The sequence below is a fragment of the Galeopterus variegatus genome, unplaced genomic scaffold (assembly GCF_000696425.1).
Source record: "Galeopterus variegatus unplaced genomic scaffold, G_variegatus-3.0.2 Scaffold520, whole genome shotgun sequence".
NCBI classification, from domain to species: Eukaryota; Metazoa; Chordata; class Mammalia; order Dermoptera; family Cynocephalidae; genus Galeopterus; species Galeopterus variegatus.
This window is the reverse complement of record NW_007726631.1, coordinates 487,803-499,022: the sequence shown is the minus strand read 5'-3', so window position 1 is coordinate 499,022 and position 11,220 is coordinate 487,803. Positions and strand designations below refer to the sequence as shown.

Below are 11,220 nucleotides of genomic sequence, written 5' to 3'. Positions count from 1 at the left end.
TAAAAGTGAAACAATACTTTTTCCACAGACATGTCTAGCATTGCACCTGATACAGAGTAGGCAATCAATACGTGTTCATTAATAATTCCAACAAACATACTATAAAGAAGATAGTCTGCATGTGCAACATATTTGTTCATCATTATGGAACAGATTTACTGTCATACAATAAAGATAACTGGGAAAGCTCTGTCGCTCTTATGAAACATATAAAGGTCACCGTTTACAGGCAAAAATAATTTTAGGTCCGCACTTAAAAAGCAAAACAAAACCAAACAAAAAGCAAACTAGTGAGGTGGTTTTATCGGGATGACACTCCTTATTTAAAACCAAAAAAAAAAAAAGCAAAATATTTACATCCTATTCCTAAAACAAAAACTAATATCAGACTTAACCCAAGAAAATAAGGCAAACACTAGTAATACTGAGTCCTCTTGAACTGTAAAATGCATATCAAATAAAAAGATGCCAAATGTGGACAGCTCCACATTAAACAGAAAAAATGTTTCCCTAATAAGACTCAGAAACAACCCTAATTTTCCCCACTACTAAAATATTTAAGTTTAATGGGTGAATTATGCTCCTATGCCCCTATTATCTTGTTCATGATCAACTAATGTTAACATTCAACCTACTTTCTTTCGTTTCATCAAACTGAAAAACTACATTGGCTGTGACAGAAAATGAAAAGATACACAAATTAGGTACAAATATAATTTTCAGAAGGTATGATTTTTCATTATTTTGAGTACCACAAAAAAATTGACAGAAATATTTTGAAAGTATTTCTAAGAAATAAACATGGAAAAATTGGTATCATAACAGAGAGGCTATCCGTTTTCTCAAAGCATAAAAATCTCAATTATTGTATGATTCGGTTTGTGGTCATTTGTGTTACAATATTGCCATAGAAAATGACACTTCAAAATTAAACTTACAACCTGAGATAAATAACCACATTTCTGTTCGAGGTGAATAATCCACAAGGTTTATGGTACCCAAACATCTCTCATATATAGATTTCTATCATACTTCACTATTGTAGAAGATTCACTGTACAGATACACATTTTTTTTTGTTTTAAATTTGTGAAAATATCTTAAGATATTTTAAAGAATCTATATCATTGGAAATTTTCAAAGAATATTGTTTGGTTCTGCCATGAAAAACTTCATTCAAATTTAACATAAATATATTTGATATATAGTAAAACCTGTTTTTAGAGAAGTGTCATATTACAATATCAGTACACTTAAATAATAATGTATTTTAAGATAATTTTATTAAATTATACTTTTAGTGAGAAAATTTTAATAAGTAACACAAGAGATATGATTTCTTGATCGTGAAAAAAATGGCTGACATTAAAGGGTCTCTTCCAAAAGTGAAATTGTATAAGTCTGAGAATTAAACTTAATATTTATTTTTTACCTACTAAGCATTTATCTTCATAAAAATAGAACATTTAATTTCTTATCTAATAGTATAAGTTATTTGTATATCATAAGTACTACTGGGTTTCCATAGCTAATTCTTTTTTTAAAAATGATTTGATTTTTTTTAATGAGGGTACTTTTTTGGCTCTTCTGAACTAGAAATAATAAAAGTGCAGTTCACTACGAATTAAAAAAAAAAATACAGTGTATAAACACACAACCTTTGGAACAATTTTTGAGGCACAAAATCCCTGACACTTACACTGGAGGTACATGAAAGACATTTAACATAAAAAGGTCCTTTATATCATGTCACATCACAACTTTTAAGATTTTCTTAGTAATACTCATGCAATATGCATAAACAATACGGTTGTGATTTAGCAAAATCTGATGAGATTGCAAGCAAGGAAAAAAAAATAGGTAATCCTGGTAGGAAGAAAAGCTATTTAAGTCCTTTCTTCTTTCCCTTTAAAGCCCTAAGAAAGTTTTGACTTCCACACAAAAGGCTGATGGTCTAAAGCTCAAAACTAGTATAACAGTTTACCGTATTAGTTGGCTGTCAATTATTGACTGGTCCTTCATTTCACACAAGGGTTAACCTTTGTTTAGTGACTTAAGTGTACAGTGTTTTTTTCCATGCAAATAAAAAAAGTCTATAAAAGTCCAATGGAGGCATAACCAATTACATGCAAAATTGCAACACATCTTATTTTTCAACAATTTGAACACATTAATTTACATCACATATGTACAAAATATTTTTCCATGGAAATAAAAGCATTCCCTTGAATTAAATTATAGGTTCTAGTATAAAAATTTTCTCTTTGAATGGAGCTCTCTTAACTTCCAATCTTAAGCATTGGCTTCTGGTTTCTTCAGTGCTCGCCACAGGGGTGTGTCTCAAAAGCAGAGAGGATGGGTGGAAGAAGGGTGATTATATCTAGTCCCACACTGTAAACATTGAGGACTGCTGGCTCTTCTCCTTCTCAGAGAATAGGGCACTGTGACACATCCAATCACTGACCTCCATTAAGAGTGCACTCCAAGTTTATGATCCAGCATTGCGGTCTATCTTGCCATGAGAGCTACTTCTTTTAATAGTCTTCGATGGGAGCTAACTCCGGCATGAGATTTACAGATATGTTTGTATACAACCTATCAACCAGTATTTTTGGTGTATATATTAAATTGTTCAACCCATCGATGTACTGACGCTCTTTTGAATACCTTAGTAATTTATACCTATAGTGTTAGAGGAAAAAACAAAGTAACAGAAACATGTTCAAAAAGGAATATTGGTAAGGAATATGTTCAAAGTCATCTTATAATTAAAGTATTTAAAGCCTTTTGTAATATCTGGTTCTCACACATAATTAAAAATCTCTAAACCATCATTCTAAATCAGCATTTTTACTAGTCAAAAATGCCACCTAAAAAAATTACTTTGCACTCTTACAACACATTCTTAAGAAATAAAATGTGTTTTTTTTTTTACATAGTTAACTTATTTTTTTCAAGATTTTCTTGAGTTCTTTAATATCACGTTAATCTACATTTGTGTGTGTGTGTGTGTGTGTGTGTGTGTGTGTGTATACGTATATTACTTCAAAACTAGCACAAAAAATGCTTTCCTTCCATAAAGAAAATTCCCTTTGGCAGATTTTTTGGGGTGCAATGCATTTTTTTCTACCTTGCATACATTAAACAGCTTTGATCCCTGATATCTGAAGACAATATCACACTTACCGTCCTAAAAACTGGACTTCACCTCGATGGTGATGAGGAATAGATTTGTATTTTCCTAAGTCTCCCTCTGGTCTGGTTACATTATATCCAGCATAGTGAACTCTAAAATACAATATATGGAAATGAAAATATAAAGAAATAAAATCTCACATAAAAATGGATTACGTGAGTTCAATTTTAAAATGCAAAAGAATGCACTAATGTAGATGCTGCCAATTACTTCAGAAGGCACACTTAATGCAAAAAAGAGAGAAACGCAAAGTAAGATTTAGAAACTTCATCTTCCCAAATTAATCTTTTCATGGAACAGACAAGTATTATTTACCTAACAGAAATGAAATGTATAGATATTCTATTATAAAGCAATTTGTACCTCGACATACCTGTTCCAAAGGTCATCATCTTCTCCTCCCCATCCCCAGAAGGCATTAGGAAAACCATTGATCCTTCTAAACTGTTCCACTGTCAGTCCACTTACACCACCAAAAAACTCTTTATATGGAAGACTAAAAAAGAAAGCAGAATATAGCATTCTAAAAATGAAATCATAACAGTTTTGCTACATGAAATCAAGTCTCTCGTGCCTTGCAAAATATACAGCTATACCATATAAACAATTATGTTGACTAAATATACTCTGGAAAATGTAAAGTACACCCAGAAACAAAATACTTTTATATTCCAGTGATATATATGTAAATGTGTTATATTAAACACAAAATAAAACACCTGTGGCAACTGAAATTTAATATTTAGTTATTGTTACTTTATAAGACTCAGAACCCAGTATTCAAAAATTGTATATTTTCACAACGTAAGTGAACTTGATTAAATACATCAAAAACTGTCAACACAATGTTAGATGTTGCTTAATAATAACATTTTTTAAATTAACTGAACTTAATTATAAGTGCATTATTTATTAAATAGAGCAAAATGAATACAAATTAGGAAAGACAACTCTAGTACTTAATTTTGAAATGACTAGCTAGCTGCCTGTTCCTACAATGATCTTACCTGTTTTTACTATACTCCCCAAATACTCATGGATATTTACAAATATGCTTATTTTTAATGCATTAATATTTAGAGAAATAACTGTATATTTTCAAATGTGGATTTTATTTTCCTTACCCTTCCCTAACTCATACTACAAGGAATTAGACAAACTATGCAATGTTTTTAAACTACATTTTTTTTTTTTTAAGATGACTGGTAAGGGGATCTTAACCCTTGACTTGGTGTTGTCAGCACCATGCTCACCCAGTAAGCTAACCGGCCGTCCCTATATGGGATCTGAACCCGTGGCCTTGGTGTTATCAGCACCACATTCTCCCAAGTGAGCCACAGGTCGGCCCTTAAAACTACATTTTTAATAATCTAAGTTGTTAGTTTAGATATAGACTTGTTTTCTGATGTCAAGATAGCATCCCTAGACCTGTAGTCCTGAATCAATTCCCCTACAGGGTCAGCCAATGTGCAGCACCAGCAGAGAAAACATGATCATGCACAGCATCCAACAATCAAGCTGAGGGAAATCTGGCTAGGACCACAGCAATGCTGTCTCAGAGAAAGAGAGGGAGCAGATTTAACTTTTTGTTAGAGGGACTCGCCTCACTCACTGTGAGGAAGAAGTGCTGTTTACCACCAGCTGGGATCCCGTGTGGCACACAGAACCAGGCAGAAGCAGCTCCCACATGGAACCCCAGGGTTCCAGGAGAAAGCAGTCATGCCCCCATCGGAGGTCAAAGGTACCACAAGACATAACAGCAACACTGATCCTAAAGACAACCACACTCTCTCAATACACGAGGCTCACCTGTGGGAGTTTAGTGTTCTAGTAATAATACTGAAGGGAAAACCTTCCTGGCACTGTTATGTTTCTCACACCAGTTGGATTATTCTTGCCCAGGCTACCAGTCTGGGAGATACCTGAGATCATTAGATAGGTAGATATGAATGTGTCTGTTTATTGACATGTATAAATTGACAAGCATATCAATTCCATCTGCTGCTCTGCTTAAGTAGAATCAATCAATTACTCCATATACAGAATAAAAAAAGATTAGGCACAATGAAGGTACAATACATAAACTAAAGAACAGAAAACAGAACTCAATAAGCAAAAATCTTACAGTGTTTATCTTAACAGCATCCAAGGTGAGAGAGACACTAAATCTGGGAGACAGTTTTCTGGCCAGCAGTGGTCAGAGTGTGGACATCACTGTGGGGCAAGGATGCTTCACTAGGCTTCATCCCATGGCTGAAGTCTGTGCACTGTCCGGCCCATGCCTTGATCTGCTGCCATTCTCCCTAAGCTACATTCTAATTTCTATACTAACTTCCAAGATACCCTACTAACCCTGGGACTAATACAAGCCAACTGGAAAATTCTGATCATTAGAAACTGATATTTTCAAGTATAAAAATTTAATTTAGAATTCTTAGTTTACATAACCTTTTATTTTTAAGTGAAAAATCAGTTACACTGGATCTAATTTGACTCTAGCAGTCTGACCAAAATCAAGTATCCAGAAGTGCTAAGAACCAGATTGCGAACCTTGATGGCCTTCCCCAGAGTAATCCCAGACTTGGAGTTCAGATATGGGGGTAATAAGGAAAAGGTTTTCTAATGATGACACTAACTAGCAAAAAAAAAAAAAAATTCTTTTTCTGTCAATATAATTCATCTGCTCATGTCATCGAGCCTTTTTTTCTCTCTCTGTAGGTCAAGTATCAGGCAAAGATGTGATGCAGGTAACATCTTCCCACCCCAGGCAACGAACAGTTTTCTCCTCCCTCCACTTCCATTAGCCAATGAAAACTGATCTCTTTCCCAGATTAGACCTGAGTTCCTTGAAGTCAATTTGTTACTGTCACAACTCTGATGACTGCTTCCATTTTAAGATATCTCCAGTTCGAGAGTGAAAAGATTTGTTTCTTTTTATTAAAGGGCAGGTCAAGAATGCATAGTTTAGGAAGAAGATACACTGCAGAAGGGAGGGTGTCACGGCACTGCACCATCACTAGGGAGAGGGGAAGCAGAAGGAGCCAACATGAATTATGCACCTACCACATGGCAGGCCCAAAGCATGTGTGATCTCACAGCAGCCCTAAGGACAGGCTCTACTATTCCAATGAACAAGGAAACTAACCTTCAGAGACACAAATAACTAACCAAGTCCTATCACTATCAGTGTGAGAATCCAGATTTAAATCTATGTGTGCTTGACTGCAGAAACCAGGCTGTCTTTTCCAGCACACCACACACAGTCCTCTCTGTAAGAAGTGCCCAGATTGACAAGTCACTTAATGTCCTGGCTTCCTAGGAGGGTGGGCTGGAGTTAAAGATGATATTCTTTAGGTTCTTGAGCTCTCTCTCAAATTTAGGCACATAATGATGCTACCATTTCTGCTAGGGCTGTGCAAGTATATTGCATGATATGAGCAATAGTGCACACTACTTACATATACATGTATTTATCCAGCTTTGCTGCAAAATGACGTGGCATTTCTCCACATCCATAATAGTTCCGGTCATTTTCAGGTAGATGATCCACATCATGGAAGATTACACAGTCCCAGACACTGTCTTTCATGGCCTCTTTGAAGCCCACATTGAAGAGCATCGCACGGTTAAAGGGTTGTGTGCCAGTCTTCACAGAGCAAACACAGAGAGAAAAACAAACGTACTCAGGCTTTGTCATCTGACTTTTTTCTACATTTTTCTAACTTGTTAAATCATAATCAAATAATAATAATTACACCCAAATCAAATAGATAAGTTATAAACACAGTTCAGGATATTCAAGTATTCTGTTTAAATTTACTTACTATATTATTTTACACTTTGGTAATACAGAAGAATACACTGCTATTATCTAGCCTATATTGATATCACACTTACATAATAATATAATTTATATTTCTGCTCTACTTCAAACACATCAGGATAGGGATTATTTATGACCAGAAAAAAAATAGTCATTAAAAATAATAAAGGTTTTATTTCTCAAAGGCTTTCTCAGAGACCCTGGCACTCTACATGCCCACACTCCAGCCTGAGAATCAATCAAACAACCCCATCCACAGTGAGCCAGCTCCCAAGACACCTGATGCACAGGGCACATGCTCACAATCCCAGCCTATAAACCAACCCAGTGAATGCTGCCCCAGCAAAGCTGTGCCACAACTGCCACAAACCTCCCAAGCATAGGCTTCTTTTTTTTTTTTTTCTTTTTGTCTTTTTTCGTGTCCGGCAACGGATCGCAACCCTCAGTGTCGCGCCCGCACCGGACCGGGACCGGCAACGGGATCGCAACCCTCGGCGCTGCATCCGCACCTCGCTCAGCCAGTGAGCGGGAACCGGTCTGTATGTGGGATCCGAACCCTCGGCGGGAGCGCTGCCACGCTTCCCAAGCGGCGCACTGTAGCAGTGCGCCACCGGGCCGGCCCCAAGCATAGGCTTCTAAGTCACTCGCGTACACAGCAAAATTGGATTACAGCTGAAAAAACTACATGGAGTCTACACTGCTACACCTGTACAGAACAAAGCTATTGTATTCTACCCCATCAACACCCTAGGATACATTTGCAGGTTTTGCCCACACAAGCCACTCTACAAAAGTCAAAGAGGTGACTGTTCCACCAAATGCAAATATTAACACAGAGAAACAAGAAATATTAAAAAACAAAGTAACATGATACCACCAAAGATACACAATGATGCTCCAGTAACTGATGTCAAAAATGAGAAACTGCAAACTTGCTAGAAAAGGAATTCAAATAAATAATCTTAAGGAAACTCACTGAAATACAAGAGAATACAGACAATTTAGTGAAGTCAGAAAGAGAAAAGAAAAGGAGGAGGGAAGGAGGGAGGGAGGGAGGAAGGAAGGAATGAAAGAAAGAAAGAAAGAAAAATACAACAATCATAATAATATGTTGAACATTCAAAAGGAGAGAACAGAATTGAGGTTACCAGAGGTGGGAAAGGGGGAGAAGGAATCAGTAAAAGGCCATGAAAAATGATTACATTGTGTAATGTTTACATTATAAATTGTAAAATGATTATATTGTATATTGTATAATATCCTGATTTGACCATCCATCACATACTGCACACAGGTAATGATACTCAACTCTTATCCCATAGATATATACAATTAACTATGTTACAATAAAAATAAATAAAAAATATTCACCTAAAAAAACCCACAAAAAGACAAAAAAAAGAAAAAGAAAAACAATTCATGATCTGAATAAGAAATTCAAGAGATATCAAAAAAAAAAATCAAACAAACTTGGAACTGAAGAATTCATTGAGTGAAATAAAAAATATATGTGAGAGTATCAACAACATAATAGATCAAGCAGAAGAAACAAATTCTGTTTTTGAAGACAGCTGTTTTGAAATAATGCAGGAAGACAAAAAAAGAATAAAGAATAAAAGGGAATAAACAAATCCTACAAGATCTATGGGGTACTATTAAGCAAACAAGTGTTCAAATTATGAGCATTGCAGAAGGAGAAGAAAACAAAGATATTGAAAACATATTTAATGAAACAGCTGAAAAATTCCTTAGTCCAAGTAAAGATACAAACATACAAATCCAGGAAGCTCAAAGGCTCCCAAATATATTCAACTCAAAATGGTCCTCTCCAAGACACATTATACTCTAATAGTCCAAAGTTAAAGACAAAGAGAATTGTAGAAACGTCAAAAGAAAGCATCAAGTCATCTGGAGTATACCAACATTTATAAAGCAAATGTATTTCACAGGGCCTACTTTACAAAGCCCTGTAGTCTCAGGTTTAGCCTAACCTTTTGGAATTACATATAGAAATGTTAACCTTGCAAAAGACAGGAACTTTCCTCAGGCTAAAGTCTCTGTTGTGGATATAAAATTGTAACACAGCAAAGTTGCTGGCTAAAGGATACATGTCCTTGGTTAACCTACTAATTGATATGTCAGGAAAGTTGCCTTGTTGTTCTGTAAAAATACTGAGGAAACTGCTGTAAGAAAACAGTATTTACTAAGAACAAGCTTTTGTTGGTGGATCAACTAACCTTTGGCAAATTACATTATGGAATGTCACTTTGCTTATTTCAGTGATGTTACTAGCTTTCCATTCGTTAGCCATAATTCTACCAATATCCTTGTGTTTTTGTAATGGTTAAATCAACTGAATTTTCTTATAAAACTTCCTTGTCTTTACAATAAAAGAGAGAGGCTGACTTTGGAGGCAGCAGACACATTCAGTTTTGCCCCTCCTAATGAGAAAATTACTGAAGTGCAGTCCATCTGTGCCTCAATGCATACATAGTGCTTGAGTATTCACATAATTCTTTTCTTTGTATCCATTACACAGGGAAAAGAAGTGTAACAAAGTCATTTATAAGGGAAGCCCCATTAGACTAATAGCAGACTACTCAGCAGAAACCCTACAGGCCAGGAAAGAATGGGATGATATATTCAATGTACTGAAAGAAAAAAAAAACTTCCAGCCAAGATTTTACCCAGCAAAGCTATCCTTCAGAAATGAAAGAGAAATAAAATCTTTCTCAGAAAAGCAAATTAAGAGAATTCATCACCACCAAATCAGCCTTATGAGAAATGCTTAGGGGATTCCTAAATCTTGAAGAGAAAGAAGGATAACAACCATCATGAAAACACCTGAAAAATATGAAACTTACTAAAAGAGTAGGTACTCAAATTAGAAAGATGAAAAAAAAAATTATCAATACAGAAAACAAACAAATTGCAAGGATAAGCAAGAGAGGGAGAAAGGAACAAAGGACACACAAAACAATTAGAAAACAACCAACAAAATTACAGGAGTAAAACTTTACATATCAATAAAAACCTTGAATGTAAATGAATTTAATGCACCAATTAAAAGACAAAAACTATCTGAATAGATTAAAATATGACCCATCCATCTGCTGCCTACAAAAAACACAACTTACCTACAAGAACACACATAGACCAGAAGTGAAGGGATGGAAATAGTCCATGCAAATGAGAAACAAAAGCGAGCAGCAGTAGCTATATTTATATCAGATAAAACAGACTTTAAATCAAAATGTGTACTAAGAGACAAGGAAAGGCATTATACAATGATAAAGAGATCAATACAGAAAGAGCATATAACAATTATAACTATATGCACACCCAACACCAGAGCACACAGATATATAAAGCAAATATTATCAGATCTAAAGGGAGAGATAGATGCCAACAAAATAATAGTTGGGGACTTTACTACCACACTCTCAGCATTGGACAGATTATCAAGACAGAAAATCAACAAGGAAACATTGGTTTTAAATGGCACCATAAACCAGATGGACCAAACAGACATTTACAGAACATTTCATCCAACAGATGCAGAATACATTCTTTTTATGAGCACATGGAACATTCTCCAGGACTGACCATATGTTAGACCACAAAACAAGTCTCAAATTCAAAAAAACCAAAATCATACCAAGTATTTTTTTCTGACCACAATGGAATAAAACTAGAAATCAATAACAAGAGGAACTTTAGAAACTACAAGTATACATGGAAATGAAACAACACCATCTTGAATGACCAATGGGTCAAAGAGATTAAGAAAGAAAACAAAATATTTCTCAAAATAAATTAAGACAAAACACAACATACTAAAACCTACAGTATATAGCCAAGGCAGTACTAAGAAGTTTATAGGAATAAATACCTACATCAAAAAAATAGAAATATTTCAAATAAACAACCTAACAACACACCTCAAGGAATGAGAAAAATAAGAACTAAACCAAACCCAAAATATGTAGAAGAAAAGAAATAATAAAAATCATAGCAAAAACAAATTAAATTGAGACTAAAAATACAATACAAAACATCTAGGGCCGGCCTGGTGGCGCACTGCTACAGTGCGCCGCCTCCCGCCGAGGGTTCGGATCCCACATACAGACCGGCCGCTCACTGGCTGAGCAAGGCGCGAGCGCAACACCGAGGGGTGCGATCCCGTGGCCGGTCCCAGCCCC

At 35.4% G+C, this 11,220-nt stretch overlaps 1 protein-coding gene across 2 annotated transcripts in view; it reads right to left on the bottom strand.

The window, feature by feature from the left end:
* Positions 1–1,573: 1,573 nt before the first annotated feature.
* Positions 1,574–11,220, bottom strand: part of B4GALT6 (UDP-Gal:betaGlcNAc beta 1,4- galactosyltransferase, polypeptide 6) — a 65,197-nt gene continuing 55,550 nt past the window's right edge. Inside the window, exons 6-9 of one of the 2 annotated variants that reach the window (XM_008569613.1) lie at positions 6,654–6,841; positions 3,569–3,691; positions 3,186–3,287; positions 1,574–2,681 (exon numbers count right to left, since the gene is read on the bottom strand). In XM_008569613.1, coding sequence (XP_008567835.1) covers positions 2,534–2,681; positions 3,186–3,287; positions 3,569–3,691; positions 6,654–6,841 — 561 coding nt within the window. In that variant the 3' untranslated portion in view covers positions 1,574–2,533. The remainder of the gene's footprint in view (positions 2,682–3,185; positions 3,288–3,568; positions 3,692–6,653; positions 6,842–11,220) is intronic. The other variant, XM_008569614.1, reaches the window with a different exon arrangement.